The sequence below is a fragment of the Polypterus senegalus genome, chromosome 4 (genome assembly GCF_016835505.1).
Source record: "Polypterus senegalus isolate Bchr_013 chromosome 4, ASM1683550v1, whole genome shotgun sequence".
Lineage (NCBI taxonomy): Eukaryota > Metazoa > Chordata > Cladistia > Polypteriformes > Polypteridae > Polypterus > Polypterus senegalus.
The window spans coordinates 166,810,469-166,836,418 of NC_053157.1; the positions used below are offsets into that span (position 1 = coordinate 166,810,469).

A 25,950-nucleotide genomic window follows, 5' to 3' on the forward strand; every position below is an offset into this window, starting at 1 on the left:
ATGTCCCTGCAGCAAGTGGAGATTTTAACGTTTACATGTCCTGAGTTGCACCACTTTGTATTGACATAGAGAGCGAGTCCTCCTCCTTTTTTCTTTCCACAGGTACTTGCGTCTCTGTCCGCTCTAACTGTGCTAAACCCGGGTAGCTCCACGTTAGCATCTGGGATGATAGACGTTAGCCATGTTTCACTAAAACACAGCAAGCTGCATTCTCTGTAGGTTCTGACATTTTTCACCAGCACAGCCAGTTCGTCGATCTTATTTTGTAGTGAGTTTACATTTCCCAGGATCACAGAAGGCACCGACGGTTTATAACGCCATTTTCTCGATTTAATCTTATTTTTATCTTTGCCCGCTCGGCTGCCCGATATCGTCTTCTTACCTCGTCAGGTAAATAAGGAACCACACCGGCATAAGCATTTCTTCTCAGTGCTTTAAGCTGACTACTTGAATAGGCGATTCTCGGAGTGTAACAATCCATGTCAAATAGTAAAATAGTAAAATGTGTAAAAAGTGTCCAGGGAGCAATTCCACATAAAAGAAAGTGGTAGAAGTGATCAGTGAGATAGAGAAAAATAGAGATAAAAAGGTAAAAAGATAAAGTCGTATACGGAGCTGCTGGAAAGGCTGCCACTCGGATGCGGCACCGGAAATGTCTGCATCTTAATATCAGCAAGACCAAGGAACTAGTTTGCCGGACCAAAAACCTCTGGTCCACTGGGGATCCACATTAATGACAGGTAAGACTGGTCTCAGAACACAGAGGGACAAATTTCTAACACTATCCCCCGTGCTTATTATCTGGGTGTATTATCTTAATGCACTAAGATTGCTGAAGACTATATATATTTTAAATGCACAATTTTTATTTTTTTTAAACTATATTGGTAATAGATATCTCTATCTTTTAATCCTAAAACGCCGCTGCGTGGGGGCTTGTTTTGCTTTGGACGTGCTCTGTCTCTGGGTATGTCAGAGGACTGGGACTGTGTGAAGTGGGTTCTAGCCTCACTTGGGGAGGCAAAAATGGAGGGTGGGGGGTTAGGAAGGAGAGAAAGAGAGCATGCTTGATCTATACCTAATCTATCCTCTTAATCTTTATAATTATAACTACCAACGTAATAATAAGCTGCATGGCAACAACTCTAGGGGAAATAGGAAATTAAGGCCGAAGCTGTCTCACTTCCAGTTAAGACTATAAAATGACATCAAAAACTCAGAATCAATGTCTCCATGATGGGACAGTTAATTTCATGAGCCGGAATGTTAAAGGCTTGAATCACGAATTAAAGAGAAAGAAAGTACTCTCTCACTTAACAAGTCTAAACGCTAAAATAGTATTTTCACAGGAGACCCACTTACTAGGCAAGGATCAGTTCCGGCTGCAAAAAGACTGGACTGGCCAAATGTTCCATTCTAGTTTTACAAAGAAAACTAGAGGTGTGGGAATTCTCATACATAGAATACTCTGGGAAACTCTTCAGGCCTTCTTAAGAGGTCAGATTATCTCATATCTTTCCCACAGAAATAAATTTGAAGCCAAGAAAGTAGCAGAGATAAAAAGCGAAATTACTAGAATAGATGAAGAACACGGCAGACTACCAAGAGAGACTCTACATAGGAAAAGGCAGGCTCTACATTCAGAACTAAACCTCTTGACAACTAAAGAAACTGAACAACTAATTTATAAATCCAGACATCATTACTATGAACATGGAGAGAAAGCTAATAAGCTTTTAGCTCAACAAATTCACAAGCAAGAAGTGCGCAACGCAATCTCAGTAATCACCAACGCGAACGGAGTTAAAATCGTCGACCACAAAAATATAATGCACACTTTCAGAGACTACTATAAATCCTTATATACGAGGTGTGGCAGAAAAGTAATGAGACTGATTTTTTATTTACCAAAGTTTTTATTTTTTTCAAACATCAATGTTATCCCCTTCAAAGTAGTTCCCTTGGGCAGCTACACACCGATGGAGACGTTGTTCCCACAGTTGTTGTTGAAATCTTCAAACGGTATGGTTTTCAGCATGTCCGTTACACTCTTTTGGATGTTTTCTAAAGTCCCGAAATGACGTCCTTTGAGGACATTTTTCAGTTTAGGAAAAAGGAAAAGTCACACAGACTGAGGTCAGGTGAATAAGGGGCTGGGAACCACAGGAATGCCTTTGAGGTCAAAAATTCTGTTATGGAGAGGGCAGTTTTTCGGCACCATTTTGGCACAGACCTTTCGCATGTGCAAATGTTCAGTCAAAATTTGATGAACGGTAAATCTGTTCAAATTTAATTGTTCACTCAACATTCTTAATGTTAAACGACGGTCTGATCTCACAAGAGTGTTCACACGTTCGATGTTTTCATTGGTTTTCGAAGTTGAAGTCCTCCCTGAGCGGTGTTCATCTTCAGCGTGTTTTCTGCCTTCAAAATGATTTGTGCCAGCGAAAAACTTGAGCTCGGGATAAAGAATGTTCCCCATAGGCCTGTTTTAACTTTTCAAACGTCACACTTGCTGTTTAATGGCACAACGTTGCTCCAAATTCCGCTGTTCCATTTTGTGTGACGCACAACCAAAAACACAACTTCGCTAATAGCAGTCACAAAAATCCGTAGTTAGCGGAAGGAGTTGAAACTTCGCACTGAGCTATGGGAGGGTACTGATACACGTGCTCTATCAAGGACAACAGCGCAGCGTTGCCAGATCGCTTGCAGTGTTGCCAGTCTCATTACTTTTCTGCCACACCTCGTACTACTGAGTTTAAAGAAGACAATACACAATCTAATGCATTTCTAGATACATTACAAATACCACAAATAGACACTTTTAGTGCTGAGGAACTTGAGAAACCTCTGACGTTATCAGAATTACTAGATGCTATAAAGTCACTCCAAGGCGGGAAAGCAGCAGGCCCTGATGGCTACCCTGCAGAATTTTACAAGAAATTCTCCGCTCAGCTAGCTCCTCTCCTATTAGTAACATTTACAGAAGCCAGAGATAACCAATTTCTTCCTCAAACCTTTTGCCAAGCACTAACCACTGTTTTTCCAAAACAAAATAAGGACTTATTACAATGTGCATCATACAGACCAATTTCACTTCTGAATAACGACGGGTGGGGATCGATTTGTTCTTAACTCAATTTTTCTTTTTGTAAAAACTTGATTGATTTGTATGGAATGCAATAAAATTAATAAAAAGGAAAAAAAAAGAACACAGAGGGACTATATAAGAAAGGGCAGAGCAGGCTCTTTTTCCTTAGGAGATTGCATTCATTTAATGTGGGAAATGACATCCTTCATATCTTCTATAACTCTCTAATGGCCAGTGCAGTTTTCTATGCTGTGATGTGCTGGGCTGGCAACATCACTTTAAGAGTGACCCACAGAATCAACAAACTAATTAAAAGGACAACCTCTGTTATAGGACCCACTCTTGACCTCCTGGAGATAGTAGTTAAGAACAGAATTACAACAAAACATGAGTGCCATTATGAATGATGCTGCACATCCTCTCTGTGACACACTAACATTAAATACTTTCCGCCAACAAATTGTTCAGCAAAAGTGTATCAAGAAATGCTAATGGGGCTTGTTATACCAATAGCAATAAGTCTGCTTAATGCCTCATTGTGACCGTGACAGTCAAGTCAGAACTTTCCTTTGTTTTTAATTTTCTTGTTTTATAGCCATTCTGGTTTGTATCCAGACAAAAGTGTGTGTGTATATTTATTTATTTATTTACTTTCTTATTTATTTATATAAAGAACTTCTGAAACATGCCAGATTTCCCCTTGGGGACAAATACAATTGGTTGGTTTATTCTATCTATCTATGTATCTGTCTATCTATCTATTATGCATGAGTAATCAATGTGATTCATGATAAGAATGAGTACTACTGCAGGAATAATCGTATGCCTAGAACAATTCAATATTGAAGGGCCTGTCCAAGTAGTCAAGAAACAGGTTTATAGCACCTGGCATGAACAATATTTTATGTACCCCGTAAAAAAGAAACATTTATCTAGTAAAGAAATTACACTGTACATATTATGTAAAAATTGACAACTTTACTATGATGACTAATGAGAATTTGCTGTTAACATTTTAACAATCCAGTATACATTACTGAGGCAAGTTCACTTTTAATTTCTGCATGACAATCCCATCTGCCGGAGGGGTGTAGTGCTCCACTTGCCCTTAATTCAGAAACATGATTGTTTAGTTTGCCTATTTTAAGAAAACTAACTTAATGAATTACACTGCTACCTGATTAATCAAACACTCTGCGTAAGACTCATGTGTCTCTTCATTATCATTGTGGAGTTTGGTCTTTCTCTGTGTGGGTTTTCCACCAGGTACTTGTGTTCTCCTCCTGTACCCTCAAGTATAAATGTTGGCAGATTAACTGTGAATGTGATTGTGGTTTGTGTGTGTGGGTTCTGCAATGAACTGGTTTCCTTGTCCATGACTGTTTTCTGCCTTGTGCCAAGGGCTGCTCAGATAACCTCTGGCTTCCAGTGACACTAACTTGGATTAAGTGAGCTGAAAATGTATTACTTACTGTATGTTATTCTTTTAATATGAATTATTATGTCATACACTATTCAAGGCAAATATTAACTGAAAAAAGTGTTCAAGTTGTAAAATGTAGCTGTATACTGGGTATAGATGTATACATTTGATTAAAACAGCATATTTTGTTACCATCATTTAAGTGAGATAGGTACTCCAGAAATCAGTTACAGCACTAAATAGTTCATCTGACAAACAAGGAGAGTATTATTAATTTTTCTTCATTTAATTCCAGCTTGAGGCATGAATGGTTAGAACAGCACTAGTTCATGATTTTCTTAAATAAAATTAGTCTTGGACAGCCTTTTTAAATAGATCTCAGACAAACAATAAACATTTGCTAAAAAATGCTGCTTTATAGGCAAGAAGTCCACTGCCATTGTGGCATCTATTGAAAAACAAAACTTTCACTGACAACAATAAGTCTATTCAATAAACCAAAAGAATGGCATTATAATGGTTTTGCGCTGTCTTCTAAAGTCTTTTAAGGTAAACTTGGAAATGGTTTAACCCTTAAGTTACTCAAAAGCACTCATGTATATACCGTTAACACAAAATTTACCTTAAGTTAATATTTTTACTAAATTTAGAAATTACTGATGTGTTACCTCTAACACCAGAACCAGATTCCTGAAGTTCTAATTCCATATAATGAAGCTGCTTCTTTGACGCAGGGCTGACAGGAATATTGACGTAGGTAATTCCGTCACCACGAGGCTTTTCTGGTATCAGCAGGTCCATTGGGTACGTAAATATACCTGCTAGCAATGCACAAACAGAACGATTAATGCCACTGTCTCATATAGTAGTTTGAACAGATTCTCAGTGCAACATTGGGGAACCTGGTATAAGATACAGAATACGTGGAAATTCAAGGAAAGCTTTTTAAACCAATTAGAGCGGTGTTCTTTTTTTAAATACTCATATCAAACTGAATCCATTATTTCTATAATATAAAAGTCTCTACATCTTATTTTTCTCAGGAAACTTAAAATACCTTAAAGTTCTAACACAAAAGACTGCCTCCACAAACAAAAGAAACATTTGAACTAGAATGTGTGTGGGGTTCCCTGATGAAGACGCAAAAATCACCAGTCCAAACAAATAAAGCTTCTTCCTAAAATAAAATAATCAACATTCCTCTTTTAAAAGGTTTACTTCTTAATGTATGGACCTCAGTAACAGTGTATTATTGTACATACGTCTCATGTGAATAAGTAAATAATGTACTGATTTTCAATTTGAAAATATAATATGTAATAAATGTACCGATGATATTTAAATTTGAAAATATCTTTGATATTTTGAAAACACATAAATGTATACAAGAAAAAAGACTTTATGGGGATGAGGAATTTCTTGGAAAACTCAAAATGGGAAAATAAAAATGTAGCAACTACAGGTATAAAGGAGAGATGGTGTCACTTCAGAGATATCCTGATTAAGCCTCAAAATAAATATTTTCCAAAACATAATTAATCAAAATGGCTAAAGAAATGCCCTCAATGGTTAAATAAGTACATACTGTAACTGAAATTGAAGATTGAAAAGTTTACTACACATGAAAATTAAAAAGTGGCCAAAAGTTCTGACTTTGAGGAATACTAGACATTACAGCAAGCATTCTACAGTATAGTGAAAAGAGACACTGAAAAAAGAATTGCTAGTGAAGACAAAATAAACAGCAAACAAGTTTTGGGGATTACTACAGTTAAACAAAACAACAAAAGTAAAAGAGCATTTAAGAAACCTCTGAGATGATGACAGAAAAGTTGCAAAAGTGACTCCAATCTACAAGAAGATGGATAAGTTGGATTCTGGTAATTACAGACAGGTAACTCTTACTTCTATACTGTGCAAAATTATGGAAACTATAATAAAAAATAAATTAGGAAACACCTGCATGAAAACAGTATACAAAATAACAGTAAGTATGTGTTTATATAAGGACAATTTGACAAAAGCACCACATATATCATAACTTACTTAGACAATTAAAAAGGTTTGTCACATTTCCATACTGAAGAATAATTTTAAAACTAAAAGCTACTTGCATCAGAGGTAACCTACCTAATAGGATTTCAGGTTGGTTAACTGGCAGGAGACAAAGAGTACAAATAAGACATGGGTGCTCTGTATGGGATAAGGTCATCAGTGCTGTCCCTCAGGAATCTGTCCTTAGAGCCTTATTTTTTCTGATTTATATTAACTAAACAGTTTCCATTATAGTTAGTTAACTTGTGAAATTCATAGATGATATAAAAATTGAAAAGACTGTAGTTTCTCAGGAGGCAGGCAAAATAACTTACAATATCCAGGCAATCTTTAGGACTTAAAGGAAACTTGGAAAATAAGGTTTAATGAACATTAAGTATAAATAGAAGATATGAAAAATTGTCTTACAGGAAAAGGATTTAGGGATTTATGTTTGCACAACATTCTTGTTGTCTAAGCACTATGCAGAAGCAATTAAAAGGCCAAATAAAATACTAATATTTATTGTAAAAACTGTTGAATATAAATCAAGAGAAGTTATACTTAGACCAGATAATGCACTAGTAAAACTCTATCTGGAGTACTGTGTGTTGTTCTGGCCACCACACTTTAAAGAAGACAGAGCTGTACTTGAAGCTGCACAGCAGAGTGCAATCAAATACATCCCATGTTCAAAGAACATGTCCTACTTTGACAGACTCATGGGGTTAAACTTTGTATCCTTGAACTAAGTAGGCTATATCAATTACTTACATTTTCTATTCAAAATAAAATATGTATATTGATTATTTTACTCAAGATATGAAGCTGGCTAACAATTAACAGATTATTAAGGTGTTGTTACACAAAACCCAGGTATGTAAATGTTCTGCAATGATTGAATTTTGTTTTCTCATAAAAGTTGTATTTGTTAGTATTATTGGACATATAGTCTCGCTGTCAAATTTTCCTAATAAGAAGAGGCAGTGAAAGGCAAATAAAAACAATCATTTTAATTTTTTGTCTATTTTTAATGTGTGTGTGTGTGTGTGATACTCACACAAAAACTGGACAGGTATGTTAGTGAAAGGATACTACACTATCCTACTCTAAGCAATATGATTGTTTTTGCTTTTTTGAGGTCTTAATTTTTTTTATTTAGGAACTTTAACGGTTCATTTCTATACATCACTATTTCTTGATGCAGATAGGTCATAAATTCCATAAAAAAAAAAAAATAAAGAGGGGCAACATTACTGAAAACAGTACAGATATATTTACAAACAAATGTACATTATTAAAATTGATGTTTTCCTTTGAAAATTACATTTGGGTATTTTATCACTTAATATAAATCTTCTTTATATAGCTTGGGTAAAGTTGTAAAAAAACAATATATAGTCGCGTTTCAATTACAATGATCACAAATCAACATGTAGTATTTATTTTTTCCACTGACTGCACTGGTAGTTCTTTGTTTTACAGAAACCTATTAAGATCAAATCAATTTTAAGATTTTCTAAACATTGTCTAAAACAAAATTCTTTTATTTTCTTTTATACTCAAAGAGACACTAAATTGTCCATTTCCCATATAATATAATTGCAACAGATATATATTCATACAGCTAAAATATTCTGGTACTATGAGTAACTGAATAATATCTCATAGAATAAGTATAGCAAGTGTTTATTCATGTTTAGCACTCTTGACAGTCAGTGTGCTGTTATAACATCTGTAACTTAGGATAATGAGACTAGACTGTTATGCTACAGGAGACTCTACTTGCCTTCCTGTTTATATTATTTCTGCATGGCATTTCTTCATTAAACATAATTACTTATATTAAATGCATTTGGTATTCACAATGCTCATAAACTAGCAAGGATTTATTTAACTTTAAAGGATAAACTGTCATTAGTCTTATGACAACAGAGAAAATAAATTAGTATGTGAGGATCTAGGGATATTTTTTATGTTTATTTTTTTTTTCATTGGTCCTTTTATTTTATATATATTTTAACGCTATCAGTTTTATGCTTTGATAATATAATTTGTTGTGCTGTGATTCAAAAATTGCTTGCCATAGCTGTTTTTTCAGAAGACACCAATGAATGACAGCATTTTATATTAAGCACATAAAAAACTGAGCATACTCATTGGAACTTTGCCTCTATCAGGCACAGATTGACACTGTTCATCAGAAACATTGGATATAGGTTTATTATCTGGGAGGCTGATCGGGAACTAGAATAACTCATGCACAGGAAAATGGTTTTTATTATTTTTATTTGGAGTCTTTTGCAACATTCCCTTTTTTCTTCTTGTGATTTACTACAACAACTTTCACCAGCTGAGGGCGTCTGAAAGTTCACATGACAAAAATACCAAATTTCAATAATACGTGTACAATTTTGGTACTAATAAACATATAAAAGACATGTGACAGGACATTTACTTTAAGTAGAACTGATTAGAATTCACTTCATTGTAAAGCTTTTGATATTCATTTTGTGTACATTGACATACTTTTTAAGCAGAAACCTCAAGCTGTCCTGAACACATTAAGTGGTCAAAATATAGACATACTGCAGAAAATGACTGAAACATGCAATGTGTATTCACTGATTTTATTAACATATACTTGATATATTGTGCCACCTCAGATCAACTCTCATGTCTTGACAAGTGGCAACAAACACTATATACTGTATATTGTATGTATGTATCTATATAGATACACACACACACCCCACACACACACACACACACATAAATAGATACATAAATACAGTGGGATGCAAACGTTTGGGCAACCTTGTTAATAGTCATTATTTTCCTATATAAATCGTTGGTTGTTACGATAAAAAATGTCAGCTAAATATATCATATAAGAGACACACAAAGTGATATTTGAGAAGTGAAATGAAATTTATTGGATTTACAGAAAGTGTGCAATAATTGTTCAAACAAAATCAGGCAGGTGCATAAAATTGGGCACCGTTGTCATTTTATTGATTCCTAAACTTTTAGAACTACAAACCGGATTCCAAAAAAGTTGGGACACTATACAAATCGTGAATAAAAACTGAATGCAATGATGTGGAGGTGCCAACTTCTAATATTTTATTCAGAATAGAACATAAATCACGGAACAAAAGTTTAAACTGAGAAAATGTATCATTTTAAGGGAAAAATATGTTGATTCAGAATTTCATGGTGTCAACAAATCCCAAAAAAGTTGGGACAAGGCCATTTTCACCACTGTGTGGCATCTCCCCTTCTTCTTACAACACTCAACAGACGTCTGGGGACCGAGGAGACCAGTTTCTCAAGTTTAGAAATATGAATGCTCTCCCATTCTTATCTAATACAGGCCTCTAACTGTTCAATCGTCTTGGGCCTTCTTTGTCGCACCTTCCTCTTTATGATGCGCCAAATGTTCTCTATAGGTGAAAGATCTGGACTGCACACTGGCTATTTCAGTACCCGGATCCTTCTCCTACGCAGCCATGATGTTGTGATTGATGCAGAATGTGGTCTGGCATTATCTTGTTGAAAGATGCAGGGTCTTCCCTGAAAGAGATGACGTCTGGATGGGAGCATATGTTGTTCTAGAACCTGAATATATATTTTTCTGCGTTGATGGTACCTTTCCAGACATGCAAGCTGCCCATGCCACACGCACTCATGCAACCCCATACCATCAGAGATGCAGGCTTCTGAACTGAGCGTTGATAACAACTTGGGTTGTCCTTGTCCTCTTTGGTCCGGATGACATGGCGTCCCAGATTTCCAAAAAACTTCGAATCGTGACTCGTCTGACCACAGAACAGTCTTCCATTTTGCCACACTCCATTTTAAATGATCCCTGGCCCAGTGACCACGCCTGAGCTTGTGGATCTTGCTTAGAAATGGCTTCTTCTTTGCACTGTAGAGTTTCAGCTGGCAACGGCGGATGGCACGGTGGATTGTGTTCACTGACAATGGTTTCTGGAAGTATTCCTGAGCCCATTCTGTGATTTCCTTTACAGTAGCATTCCTGTTTGTGGTGCAGTGTCGTTTATGGGCCCGGAGATCACGGGCATCCAGTATGGTTTTACGGCCTTGACCCTTACGCACAGAGATTGTTCCAGATTCTCTGAATCTTCGGATAATGTTATGCACAGTTGATGAAGATAGATGCAAAGCCTTTGCAATTTTTCGCTGGGTAACACCTTTCTGATATTGCTCCACTATCTTTCTGCGCAACATTGTGGGAATTGGTGATCCTCTACCCATCTTGGCTTCTGAGAGACACTGCCACTCTGAGAAGCTCTTTTTATACCCAATCATGTTGCCAATTGACCTAATTAGTGTTAATTGGTCTTCCAGCTCTTCGTTATGCTCAAATTTACTTTTTCCAGCCTCTTATTGCTACTTGTCCCAACTTTCTTGGGATTTGTTGACACCGTAAAATTTTGAATCAACATATTTTTCCTTTAAAATGATACATTTACTCGGATTAAACGTTTGATCTGTCATCTACATTCTATTACAAATAAAATATTGACATTTGCCATCTCCACATCATTGCATTCAGTTTTTATTCACAATTTGTTTAGTGTCCCAACTTTTTTGGAATCCGGTTTGTAATTATTGGAACTCAAATTGGTCAGTGACCCCTGACCTACATACACAGGTGAATCCTATAATGAGAAAGAGTATTTAAGGGGGTCAATTGTAAGTTTCCCTCCTCCTTTAATTTCCTCTGAAGAGTAGCAACATGGGGGTCACAAAACAACTCTCAAATGACCTGAAGACAAAGATTGTTCACCATCATGGTTTAGGGGAAGGATACAGAAAGCTGTCCCAGAGATTTAAGCTGTCTGTTTCCACAGTTAGGAACATATTAAGGAAATGGAAGACCACAGGCTCAGTTCAAGTTAAGGCTCGAAGTTGCAGACCAAGAAAGGTTTCAGATAGACAGAAGCGACGAATGGTGAGAACAGTCAGAGTCAACCCACAGACCAGCACCAAAGACCTACATCATCATCTTGCAGCAGATGGAGTCACTGTGCATCGTTCAACCATTCGGCGCACTTTACACAAGGAGATGCTGTATGCGAGAGTGATGCAGAGGAATCCTTTTCTCCGCCCACAGCACAAACAGAGCTGCTTGAGGTATGCTTAAGCACATTTGGACAAGCCAGCTTCATTTTGGAATAAGGTGCTGTGGACTGATGAAACTAAAATTGAGTTATTTGGGCATAACAAGGGTCGTTATGCATGGAGGAAAAAGAACACAGCATTCCAAGAAAAACACCTGCTACCTACAGTAAAATATGGTGGTGGTTCCATCATGCTGTGGGGCTGTGGGGCCAGTGCAGGGACTGGGAATCTTGTCAAAGTTGAGGGACGCATGGATTCCACTCAGTATCAGCAGATTCTGGAGACCAATGTCCAGGAATCAGTGACAAAGCTGAAGCTGCACCGGGGCTGGATCTTTCAACAAGACAACGACCTGAAACAATGCTCAAAATCCACTAAGGCATTCATGCAGAGGAACAAGTACAACGTTCTGGAATGGCCATCTCAGTCCCCAGACCTGAATATAATTGAAAATCTGTGGTGTGAGTTAAAGAGAGCTGTCCATGCTCGGAAGCCATCAAACCTGAATGAACTAGAGATGTTTTGTAAAGAGGAATGGTCCAAAATACCTTCAACCACAATCCAGACTCTCATTGGAACCTACAGGAAGCGTTTAGAGGCTGTAATTTCTGCAAAAGGCGGATCTACTGAATATTGATTTCATTTCATTTCTTTTTTGTGGTGCCCAAATTTATGTACCTGCCTGATTTTGTTTGAACAATTATTGCACACTTTCTGTAAATCCAATAAACTTCATTTCACTTCTCAAATATCACTGTGTGTGTCTCCTATATGATATATTTAACTGACATTTTTTATCGTAACAACCAACGATTTATACAGGAAAATAATGACTATTAACAAGGTTGCCCAAACTTTTGCATCCCACTGTACATACATACATACAATATATATGATGGGTGGCCTGATGAACAAGGAGACTGCAAGACAGAAACAGTAAAATCCAAGGAAATAGGAAGAAACATGTACTGGCAGGGATAAATTGGTAATCTTAGAAAGGCTTTAGACAGCGTATCCAGGAAGAAAATCTGAATTGTGACCTGTGTGCAAGTGGTTAATTTTCTTTGAGGGCATGCAAACTGGCACTTGCTAAAAATTCCTGATTAAAGGGTTTTTCTCTCTGTACTTTCAATTAACAGAAAAGACAGGTCTGCTGTTGCATTAGAGATGAAGTACTGTTTACAAGCTCCTGGGAACTATGGATGAAAGGCAGTTGATGCCTGTCACAGTAGATTAGAGTGGCCACAATTGCCAAAGAACCAGTATGTACATGGAAAGATTATGGGTCACGTCATGAAGAATGATTTTTGACTGCCCTCAAATAGGTTCTGGAAAACCATTTGGTAAATTAGCTGAATCTAGGCTTTTCTCAGTAAGGGTAAAGAAATTTTGTTTGTGATTGAGAATATTGTTCTGAAGCAGGAAGAACATTTTATAGCTCTCTTGGATCAGGATTGTGGTTCTGCCTTTAAATAATTCTTGAACCAACATTACTAAAGTGGTAGTCATACAAGAAGAACGTGTACAAGAAAGTATCTTATACTATAGCAATCATCTGGGGCCTCATGTATAATGCTGTGCGTAGAACTCGCACTATAACATGGCGTAAGCACAAAAGCCGAAATGTGCTTACGCACAGAAAAATCCAGATGCAGGAATCTGTGCGTACTCAACTTCCACGTTCTTCCGTTACATAAATCCCGATCAGCGTGAAAACTAACGCTCGTGCACGCGCATTATGTAACTCCCCAAATCCTCCCAGAATTACGCCTATTTAAATATGCAAATCAATATAAATCGCCCTTAAGTGCAGCCTTCTGTGAAAAGACAATGGGAAAAGCACAGGGAAAATATAAGAATTTCAGCGAATACCAAGTGGAGGCAAAGGAAAAACATACTATTTGTTCAAATAAACCGTGGTATAATCAACAAAATGAAGTTGATCGAGTGACATAGCGTGTTGGAGAAACTTGAAAGCTCACATTCACAAAATCGCACAGTGCCGGAAATAAAAAAGAAGTCACATATCAAAGTTGCTGTGAAAAGCCGAGTTGTAAGCCCACTGTCTGAGTGTCATATGAAAGCTTATTAGGGTACAGAGAAAAAAGGCACACGGTGGGGAAAAAGCACGAAATGTCAACTTTAATCTCGAATTTTCCACTTTAATCACGTAGTTTATTTTGTCATTTAGTAGAACATTATAAACTTCATCTTAAAATCGTTTAATTAACCAGTTTCTCAAAATTACATCGTAATTAAAGTAGCACGTTAAATGCTTTGTTTTGTATTTGATCTTCTACTCGTATGTGATCTATGTGTGTGAATCACTACTTGCTTCTTAAACTGGCTCTCTTCCTCCAACTGGACACAGAGTCCATTACATTTCTGATATTACAGCTCTCTGAATAACTAAAATACTGAGATGTATACGTGATGTCATTTTCATGATGATAGGAGCTAAAGCACATTATTAAACATGTGTTTCATGAGCCTCGTGCTCATGACAAGCATTTATCTTTTGTCGAAATTTGTCGCTGCGTTTTTAGCTGTGTTGTTATTTTCTCTTTCTGTTTTATATTCAATATATATTGGCGTGGCCGCCCCAAGAGTCCTTGCTTTTCTTTCCCCAAGTAACCGATCGACACACAATCAGCTCTGTAATAGAAGTCAAGCCATCTGTAAGCTTAGCGCCGATTCTTCAAAACGTTTAAAGAACATTGAAATATCTTAGTAGTACATGTTTAATTATTCTATCCTTCACGACACTCCCAGTGAAGAATATAGATTATTTAAATGAAGTTAAAGTTTTATGTGTATAATTTAACAAACATATTTTGCTGCATTTCACCTTAAAAATGATATCGTCATCATATGTAAATACGCACTTTATAAAGTGGCCCAGGTTGTGAGATATTATAACTGTAATGCAAGTTTACAGTGGGGTGATTGTACTTATAAGTACAAACAGTTCTACAAGGAGCACTTGATTGAGTGCATTTAAAGTTCTTGGGATTAAACTGTTTTGAACCGCGAGGTCTGTACAGGAAAGACTTTAAAATGTTTTGCAGTGGCTGAGACAGCGTGTCCTTAAAGCTGTATACCGATAATTCTCTTTCCGATCAGCTGCTGCTGTGATTCACACTCAGATACAGTGATATAAATACTCCAAGTCGTGCAGTGAGAGTAATATGGAAAAGATGATCCGCTGTGGCAACTCCTAACGGGAGGAGCTGAAAGAAGAAGAAGAAGAAGAAGAAGAAGTGAGAGTAACAACGCTAAAGCAGTTATGGTATTTGGAATACTATGGCTGTTCCCTGGACCATTATATTGTTACGAGTTAATTACAATCAGATGCATTACACTAATAAACAATATGCGGTTAGTTTCTGTGTATTTATAAAGCCGCGTCATGAAAATAATGAGTAATCACACAAGAACAGTACCATTGCTTTGACGCTGGATGCCGCCAGTTTGCAAAACCGAGCGGAGAACTTGCGTACGACAAGGCATGAGGTACCGTGGAAAAGTGTGTGGCTTTACGCCAAGTGTAGGTTTTATGCATCACGATTTGAACGTGGAAAAGTTCTTACGCAACATTTCTGTGCGTACGCACCGTTTATACATGAGGCCCCTGGTGAACAAGAACTAGGAAAATGGAAAATTTTAAAAAGTATGTTAATATGTATTTGAACTTTACTTCAAAACAGGAATTCTTTTAAGAATGAACACAGGAATTAAAAATTCACAAAGAAGACATTCAATCCCAAATTTGTAAATGGCATACAAGCACTGCGAATCATCATCAACAACACTACCATGTTCAAAGCCAGGGTTCTGGTATAAAAGTATACAAACCATGTTCAGCAGATGAGCCTATTTCACATGTCTTTGGAATTTCAGCTGCAGAGATCATCAGCTCATAGGTTCTTCGTGGATCTAAACATGCATTAAAAAATATATTTGACAATTAGCATATTTGCTCACATGATAATACCACTGGGCTTTATATTATAAAATCTTGATTAATCTGTATTTTATTGCCAATACAAATAAAATTTGTTTTTTAAGACAGAATATTACAAACAAATGAAACCACAAATAATTTAAAAAGGATTATTGGTATGTTTCTGATTTAATTATGGTTTGATATTAACTAGGCAGAATTTAAATATGATTATACAAATTGTTGCTTCATACTTTTTCCCCTTCAAAAGTAATTAAAAAAAGAAATGTATTTACATTGGAAACGTAGATGGACTTACTGCTAAAAGAGTAGTGTCCCATTAATGACCTTAACAGCTTTTATAATGGTGTGCCATTTTCATATCACATTGTTAATAAATATATACCGACACTTTTATAATTTGCTTTTAAAAGCTTTTTTTTTCCTTCGTAGCAAGATGCCTTAGTTTAATGGAAGTACAATACACTAAACAGCATACTTTATATTTTATCTTTCCTGACAGCATCTGAAGTGAGTCAGTCTCAGATGTGCTGTACAATTAAGTCATTTAAATACAGAAGCATAATATTCTGAAGTCCACTTTATCCAATTCAGGGTCAAAAGTGTATCTTGGAGGAATTGGACATAAAGTTAAGTACCAGATCTGCGCATGGGTTCATGTCCATTGCAAGGCCCATTCATGCACACTCCCAGTCTCACAATAGGTCAGTTTACAACTGACTATTAATCTTATATGACAACTAACATACATTACTTTGCGCCCTGTGTTGGCTGGGATTGGCTCCAGCAGACCCCCCGTGACCCTTTAAATTAGGAAATAGCGGGTTGGATAATGGATGGATGACATACATTACTTTATTTTATTCTATTTCGCATCTACAGCACTCTACTTTAATGTGTAAATCATCTTTTTATGATTTTTCAAACTGTGTAATGATAGTACAAGGTGAATCTTGTTTGCAGTATTATAATTCAATTTGATTTAATTTTCAGCAGATTGAATTGCCTTATCTACTGTTAATTATTTAAGCCAATTTCTTCTGGCTTCAAAGTGTGGACATTGTGAAGAGAATAAGAGATGGACATGCTTCCCTCATGTTTTGATAGATAGATAGATAGATAGATAGATAGATAGATAGAATAGATAGATAGATAGATAGATAGATACTTTATTAATCCCAAGGGGAAATTCACATAATCCAGCAGCAGTATACTGATACAAAGAAACAATATTAAATTAAATAGTAATAAAAATGAAAAAAATTAAAATAAAATTAATGTTAGCATTTACTCCCCCGGGTGGAATTGAAGAGTCGCATAGTGTGGGGGAGGAACGATCTCCTCAGTCTGTTAGTGGAGCAGGACAGTGACAAAAGTCTGTCACTGAAGCTACTCCTCTGCCTGGAAATGACACTGTTAAGTGGATGCAGTGGATTATTCATGATTGACAGGAGTTTGCTTAGTACCCGTCGCTCTGCCACAGATGTTAAACTGTCCAACTTTAATCCTACAATAGAGCCTGCCTTCTTAACAAGTTTGTCCAGGCGTGAGGCGTCTTTCATCTTTATGCTGCCACCCCAGCACACCACCGCGTAGAAGAGGGCACTCGCCACAACCGTCTGGTAGAACATCTGCAGCATCTTACTGCAGATGTTGAAGGATGCCAACCTTCTCAGAAAGTATAGTCTGCTCTGACCTTTCTTACATAGAGCATCAGTATTGGCAGTCTAGTCCAATTTGTCATCCAGCTGCACTCCCAGATATTTAAAGGTCTGCACCCTCTGCACACAGTCACCTCTGATGATCACAGGGTCCATGAGGGGCCTAGGCCTCCTAAAATCCACCACCAGCTCCTTGGTCTTGCTGGTGTTAAGGTGTAAGTGGTTTGAGTCGCACCATTTAACAAAGTCTTTGATTAACTTTCTGTACTTTTTTTCTGTACTTTTGCCAGAAAATGCAGAATTTTCATAATATTAACTAGTAGAAAATACAGCATTCCCAACACTATACAATAAGCTATATGTTCAAGAGATCAATAAATGAAGGAAATATGGTGTGTGCATCTTCTTTTCAGCATATCATTGTTGCTTCATGAACATTCTGGCATATCCGACAACAATTCTTAAAATCAAAAGAACTTGCAAGTTTAAATATGTCAGGTGTCAGTTTTTAGTTTAGAATGTTATGTTGCTTGCTTTTCCAATTTGAATGTGGAATAGGCAAGATGAGGTAAACTAAAGGAAATATACAAATACACATTTTTAGAATCCATGGAGACAATGTGCTGATTGACTTTCAATAGTCTGTAGTTCTTAGCTGGAGGCAGTTGTTAATTTCAATAGTGGTTATTTATATTATATTGTACATATGAAAAGAACTTTTCTCATCATTTTTGGCATAATATACAGTAGTACTTTTCAAAATATGGCCAAAAAGAAAACTCACACTGGAAAGAGAACTTTTTCCTCTATCCATTCTAAGGGTTCTACAGCCATGCTTTATACAATAGATGTTACTACTATAAAAAAAAATAATTTTAGTTGAACGTTTTAATATTAATATTGAGTTATGTTCTAATAGACTCGAAGCTTCAAGTCCGGAAGCAAATATTGACTTTCTTCGGCACAGGCTGGTGATGTTCCTGCAGCATAATAGGTTCACTGTCTAAAATGACTACACTCTCCCATGCTTACTGTTGCCTTCCAGAGAAAAGTACTGCCTGCTTCTGACAGAAATGAGCTGGTTCCCTTCTCAGACATATGAACTAGAACTGGAAACATCTTATGCAATTTAATTTAACTTATCCTGGTCCTGTCTGTGTTAAATTCAAACTCTCTTCCTATGTCGACGTGAGTGATGGTTTTTCTGCAACATCCCCAAAACATGTTAAGTAAACTTTTAACTCTAAAGTTGTCTTAGTGTGATTAAGAATGGGTGTATGTATGATTGCGCCCAATAATTGCCTAGCACCCCATTGTTGGCTGTTTTCCTCTCTCAAACACATGATGCCAAGATAAGCTCCAGCTCCTCATGATTCTAAAGTTCATCAATCTAGAGCAGAAAATGAATGAATGCATGGGTGAATGATAAACTGTATAAACTGCTGAAGAGTGACAGCACTAAAGCTTTTATTTTGAAAGACTAGGGAGTTTTGTTTCCAGATGTCAATGTGGTTCATATTTTGGTAGTGGCCTCTTAAAATTATGTAAAAGAATTATAAGTTGCTCGTTTATAGCAAATGTACATGTTAATAATTTGATAAAATCCTTGTACTTGCTTAATTTTGGAATCCAGTAACAACATTTATATTGTGTCAGGGCTGGATTAACCATTAAGCAAAATAAGCATTTGCTTAGGGCATCAACACCACAGAAATTTTCCACTGCCAGATTTAACATTGTCCATACGGTGCAAAACTGCAAATAGTGCACCTGAACTAGGCTCCACAAAAAGGGGCTTCCTGATTAAATGTAAAAATGACATAAATAATATATATACAATAACAAAAATAATAATAAAATAGTAGTAATACAGGTTAATGATACAGTATACAGTATATTAAAATTAGAATCTGGTAACTCCCCCATGGTCTACCGAGGCTCACATGATCGTTCTAGTCTTGGTCATGTTGGCTGTCCCGTTCAGTCATCCAATCATGCTGAACTTTATAAAATAAAACATTGAGTGAGTCTTTCCAAATGTAGACATTTGCTTTCATATATTTTTAACATTAATGGTCACAAATTGCTCATTCTTTTTCACAGCTTAAGTATATTAAAAATCCCAACAGATGCCTTATCTCTTCTAGGTATAGAAGCAGATGTGTTACGTATGATTAGTTTTGAGGATCAGATCAAAGACTTTGAAATTAGAAAAAGGGAAAACTTTTCAAATATAACTAAAGTGGAAGTCAACAAAAATAAATATTATTCTCCATCCTACTGTAAGTTACATAAAATTTTATTTTACAGTTTAATATTGCTTATATTTTGAATTAGATACAGTATACTGTATATGAGAACACCAAAATCTAAGTGCTTAGGGCCTCTAATCCGGTCCCAATTGTTTTAATATGCCTATTTGTTGTCGTAAAATGTTTTTTGTATCTCCAATATTATTTCATAGGTAGTATAAAGCTCACTTCGACTCTTCTTGTATTAACGAATACCATTCAGATATGCTAGTACTCCAGGTTCTCGGAATTATTTAATACAATGATGATGCTTAATGCCCACCCTTCTCCCTCGAGATGGCTCCATGTCTTCTGGTTTGGACATTCTAAAAAAACAAGCTGCAGTTGTTGCAAATTTATTAAAAATAAAAAAATTGAGAAATCATATGTACATAAGTATTCACAGCCTTTGCCATGAAGCTCAAAGTTGAGCTCAGGTGCATCCTGTTTCCCCTGATCATCCTTGAGATGTTTCTGCAGCTTAATTGGAGTCCACCTGTGGTAAATTCAGTTGATTGGACATGATTTGGAAAGACACACACCTGTCTATATAAGGTCCCACAGTTGACAGTTCATGGCAGAGCACAAACCAAGCATGAAGTCAAAGGAATTGTCTGTAGACCTCCGAGACAGGATTGTCTCAAAGCACATATCTGGGGAAGGTTACCGAAAAAATTCTGCTGCTTTGAAGGTCCCAATAAGCAAAGTGGCCTCCATCATCCGTAAGTGGAAGAAGTTCCAAACCACCAGGACTCTTCCTAGAGCTGGCCGGCCATCTAAACTGAGTTATCAGGGGAGAAGGGTCTTAGTCAGGGAGGTGACCAAGAACCCGATGGTCACTCTGTCAGAGCTCCAGAGGTCATCTATGGAGAGAGGAGAACCTTCCAGAAGGACAACCATCTCTGCAGCAATCCACCAATCAGGCCTGTATGGTAGAGTGGCCAGACGTAAAGTAAAAGGCACATGGCAGCCCGCCTGAAGTTTGCCAAAAGGCACCTGAAGGACTCTCAGACCATGAGAAACAAAATCCTCTGGCCTGATGAGACAAAGATTGAACTCTTTGGTGTGAATTCCAGGCGTCACATTTGGAGGAAACCAGGCACCGCTCATCACCAGGCCAATACCATCCCTACAGTGAAGCATGGTGGTGGCAGCATCAGGCTGTGAATACTTATGTACGTGTGATTTCTCAGTTTTTTTATTTTTAATAAATTTGCAAAAACCTTAAGTAAACTTTTTTCACGTTGTCATTATGGGGTGTTGTGTGTAGAATTCAGAGGGGAAAAAATGAATTTAATCCATTTTGGAATAAGGTTCTAACATAACAAAATGTGGAAAAAGTGATGCACTGTGAATAATTTCCGGATGGACTGTATATGTGTATATATTATATGTTATAAATGTTTTATGTTATACAAATGTAAGAATGTATACATTTATATAATGTTTTATATGTTATATGGTTTACCTTACCTAAGTAGGTATGAGGCAGGTTAAATTATGTGCTAAGTATCACATAATCAAACTAGGAAATAAAAAAGTCTAAACTAGGAAATAAACTAGGAGCCTTGTGCTTTAAAATCCAGTGCAAGAGTGCAAGTCACTCCTCAACATATTCCCAAAGCCAATTATGGGACTTTCATATTTTTACCCTTTTGTGAATTTTTTTTTTAAATGCAGTCAATAGTCACTTGATGTTGACCTGTTAAATATTTACATTATATTAAAGGTATATATAGTGTTAAGAACGTGAACAAAAAATTACATTGTTTGGTAATTCATAGGCGGCATGGTGGCGTAGTGGTAGCGCTGCTGCTTCGCAGTTAGGAGACCCGTGTTCACTTCCCGCGTCCTCCCTGCGTGGAGTTTGCATGTTCTCCCCGTGTCTGTGTGGGTTTCCTCCGGGCGCTCTGGTTTCCTTCCACAGTCCAAAGACATGCAAGTTAGGTGGACTGGCAATTCAAAATTGGCCGTAGTGCGTGCTTGGTGTGTTTGTGTGTGTCCTGTGGTGGGTTGGCACCCTGCCCGGGATTGGTTCCTGCCTTGAGCCCTGTGTTGGCTGGGATTGGCTCCAGCAGACCCCTGTGACCCTGTGTTCGGGATTCAGCGGGTTGGAAAATGGATGGATGGATGGTAATTCATAGGTAAAATAAACCTACCTTCTGCTGCATGACCAGTTTTCTGTTGACCACAGGCAGCCATTAGTTCATAGCCCTCCTTCTGCAAACAGTTAATAGTTTTATTAAAACATTTTTAAAAATTAAAAACTGGTTATTATACTGTACATACAGTATATGGCAATTAGACATAATGATAAACTATGATATTCATTAAATATATACATAATGAAATACACTGAGTGTAAAATTGTCACAAATTTATAATGTAGGTGGTGTCTCCACTTTTTCAAAGTTAAAAATAATGTAAATTGGAAAATAGAGAAAACAACAGGTGAACTACCCCAGTTTACTTTTTGGTTCCTCGGTTTCTTAATTTTTTCTATTCTGTCAGCAGCCCTTCATTAACAGAATGACCATTCAAAAAAATATTGTAAAAATTGTATAACTATCTGATTTTAAATTATCAAACAAGTACAAACCAGCAAACTTGGTTTGCATCATTAGATGTGAATAGTAAAGAAATGCAAGTTCAGTTCTATGGAATTGAACTAAAATTATAACCTGAAGGCATCAGGCTTGATAAGAAAACATTTTCAAACTGCTCTTATATTTGTAAAGAGTTTCTTGTATCTGTAAAGAGTTGCTCAAGAAAGAAAATAGGAGGCAAAGGAAAACTGAAGAAAAAGCTAATAATCCTAGTCTCTATGTGAAATTCTCATTTTTTTAATTTTGTGGTGTTAGGCAGAATCAGTCAAGCAAACTAGACTGTCCTGCTTTCTTTCATACACTTATTAGGTTATACTTAAAAGTAAGTATCCCATCTACATGCATTTAGTAGACCATTTTTGTTGTATGCAGCTTAAAGTTTTGAGTTTACCATTTAAAAATACCAAAATAGAACATTCATCCAACCATTTTGCGAATCAGCTCATTTCAATATGGAGATGCAGGGGGAAAAAAAAAACATATAGGAATGTGGATCTGAATTTTTAACACAAGATTCTGGAGCTGTAAAGTAGCTGTGTGAATAAATGTATCATATAACCCAAAATAACAACAAAACATTCACCATAATCAATAATCAATACATCTTTTTAATATACAACACCTTTAACTCTTTCAGGGCTGATGTCGACTTTTGTCAAAAGGAGGAGTTTACGATGGTAATCGACTGTAAACTGTGACAAAACCAGCCGTTAATGTTTTAGTTGGACTCTCGCTGCTATAAAGAAAGTTAGCTTCATTGGTTTGATCGAGATTTCCTGCACTTGTGTGAGTAGCAAGGTACAAACAAGAGCAAACATGACACTAAAATAATGGTGAGAGATCAAAGTGAATGCATAAAGCAAAACACTCTGTGGACGAAGTTTTGCCTATTATCTCAGAACTGGACTATGACTTGTTGGACTCCGATTTTGATACAAGTGATCGAAAACGAATGTGAGGTTCCTGCTTCAGCTGACTGGTCCCCAGCTAATCGTGGTGTTGAACAGGTTCATATAGCTGATATGCCTACGGTAATGTTCGCCAGGGAGGACTGCCACTTAACAATGATAAGAGGTAGAAACTAAATTGCAATGTACTGTGACAGTGACTGCTGCTGCTACTGCTGCCCCAGCCATACAAAGACAGCCTTGCAGCAAGCCTGCCACACATTCTTGGCAAAGTGGCAGCCGCAGCAATCAGCAACAGACGCTTTGTGTTGATTTCTGTGTGAAACCATTGCTTTTCAGAAAGTATGTTTTTTGGAAAAAATAATCAGCCCTCAAAGAGTTAATGTAAAGTCACTGCACACCAAATTCAATCTGCATTAATCCTAAGTGTATTAGTTTGATTATAAAAAGAAACAAATACCTCACTCGGCCTATCTGTCCCCCGCCCTTCCATAACTTCATAGGTCAGATCTGTCTTAGTTTTATCTTCCTTTTTTCTGGTTTTCTTATCTGTAAAGAATAAATTAGTTTGTGATACAGTTGTATACTGAGCACATTTAAGCATTTTTTTCATGAGTAAAAGGAAAGACTTTTAGAGTAATTCCTTCTGTTCTTAGTTTAAAAGTTCATATATGGATTGAGTAATTTAAATTGTTATAAGATAAAACATTTCACAATAACATTGATTGAAATCTCTAATGGCTAACAATAATGAATTTGTTTTTAACATTTTTTTTCACACAGATTGTAATTTCAAATGTCTACATAAGCTACCTCGAAGTATAATATTGTATATTAAAGATAATAAACTAATCTGGTTATACTTATTATAATGCTACCTGAAATATAAGACTAAATGAGGATTTCAAATCAAAGTGTTAATTTATACAGTGCCGTCCATCTGGTTTACCATATGAAAAACAAATTAGTGTTTGCTCAAAAAAATAAACCAATATGAATTGTAAATATGCAGCATGTCACCTTGCCTATACTTCTGTTTAAATGCTGTATAAAACTTAAGACGTACCTTTTGTTCTGCAAAAGAAATAGCTACAGACAATCTTTGACAAATTCTGGATGTCAGGAGTGTGGAATATTTTCTTTATAATGAACTGTCCTTTAGAATACAAAGGGGAATTTAACTGTATTCAAAATCTATAACAATATGGTTTAAGATTTATTATAGAATATTATTTTTTCAAGTTTCTCTGTCATTTTCCTCGATAATAATGATACACCTTTCTAATGTATAATTACAAAACAGACAAGAACGGCACACAGTTCAATTTCAAAATAAATGATACTGTCGCATTATACTGTGCTTTGAAGTAAACTGACAGCTGGAAGATATAATTTATTACACTATTGACATACCCAACTTTTTAAACCATGTTAGTGCACATTATACTACATAAATCATCTGTAATAAGACAGAAATTCAATAATATGATAAAGCAAAGCCTATTGAGGAATATTTTAATTTGTTTAAATGTGTCTAATTTTTAAATATTTAAAATTAATTCACAATTTTGTTTTCATCTAGCTAGATGTCTGTAATGCACTCCAAACAGGACTACTTAAGAAATACATTAATTGACTGAAACTAAATCAAAATGCTATCGAAAGAATCTTACTCATTAAAAGAAAATCAAAGCGTATCTCTTAGCATTGTTACATTGGTTACCAGTGTCCTTTGTTGTGAATAAGTTTGCCCTCCCTTATATTAGGAGTGCCTGTCCCCCTACATTCCCAGTCATAACCTTAAACCTCAAACGCTGGCTCTCTTATTATTCCAAGAGCTAAGCATAAAAAAAATGGTGTAGTGGTCTTTTGCTGTCATACACGAAAAATCCGGGATGCCTTTCTAAAAGAGATATGCCACACAACTACTGTGGAACATTTACAAAAAGAAAAAAGAAAAAAAAAAACACTTCTTTATGTCAGCTTTTTCATAGTTGTGTTGTTTTCATCAGTACTAATAGATTATAATAAGCACTGCAATATAATATACTTTACTGATTTGCAATCATTAGTTCAGTTTTCTGCATTGGCATTTTGTGCCAATGCCATCTGATTTAAGTACTCTGAAGCCTACTGTGATGTTGGAAGGAATGTGGACACTCCAGTCTTTTAGGATATAGCATCATAACATTAATGAACTGTTTTAGACTTTGGATGTTTTATAGACTACCCAGGGCTGGGCATTTGGAATTTTTATGTTTCTATTCTCCCTGACAATAGCATCAGACTTAATGTTATAATCATTAGAGGCTTAAAAAAATGACTTATTCAACTTAATCCATATTTAAGGACTCTGCCATTTCTATTGCACACTTTTTATCTGTATTTTGTTAGTTTATATTTATTTATTTGATCATTTTATTTAATTATTATTCTTTGCATTTTTTTCCTTAACTTTCAGAAGAGCACTTTGAGCTACATATCTCATATGAAAGCATGATTTAAAAATTAAATGTTGTTAATTGAAAGCATTTGGGTTTATGTTTATTTTTACGAGGTACATATATAGTTCAATAAGTCGAGCATGCCACAACAAACATAAATACTTTAAAACTGGATATTAAATAGGAGGAAAGTCTTCACCTGGATAAACAGAAAATACAGAAACATCCTCGCAACAATCATGCTGTCTAAAAATGTTCTCTTAAGGGAGAAAAAGTGCTGATGTAGTGAATTTGCGGAGAAGGAACTGCTTAAGATGTGTGAGCAATACTATTTTTGCTAGGTATAAACAGACAAGGTAAATTGTTACATTGTG

The 25,950-nt window shown here is 36.2% G+C and overlaps 1 protein-coding gene across 3 annotated transcripts in view; it reads right to left on the reverse strand.

The window, feature by feature from the left end:
• The window catches only part of dok7b (docking protein 7b), a 228,770-nt gene that overhangs the window by 17,463 nt on the left and 185,357 nt on the right, over nucleotides 1-25,950 (reverse strand). The window contains exons 9-12 of one of the 3 annotated variants that reach the window (XM_039751627.1): nucleotides 23,593-23,681; nucleotides 21,778-21,838; nucleotides 15,558-15,638; nucleotides 5,186-5,335 (exon numbers count right to left, since the gene is read on the reverse strand). In XM_039751627.1, coding sequence (XP_039607561.1) covers nucleotides 5,186-5,335; nucleotides 15,558-15,638; nucleotides 21,778-21,838; nucleotides 23,593-23,681 — 381 coding nt within the window. Of the gene's footprint in view, nucleotides 1-5,185; nucleotides 5,339-15,557; nucleotides 15,639-21,777; nucleotides 21,839-23,592; nucleotides 23,682-25,950 lie in introns of all 3 variants that reach the window. The other 2 variants (XM_039751626.1, XM_039751628.1) reach the window with 2 other exon arrangements.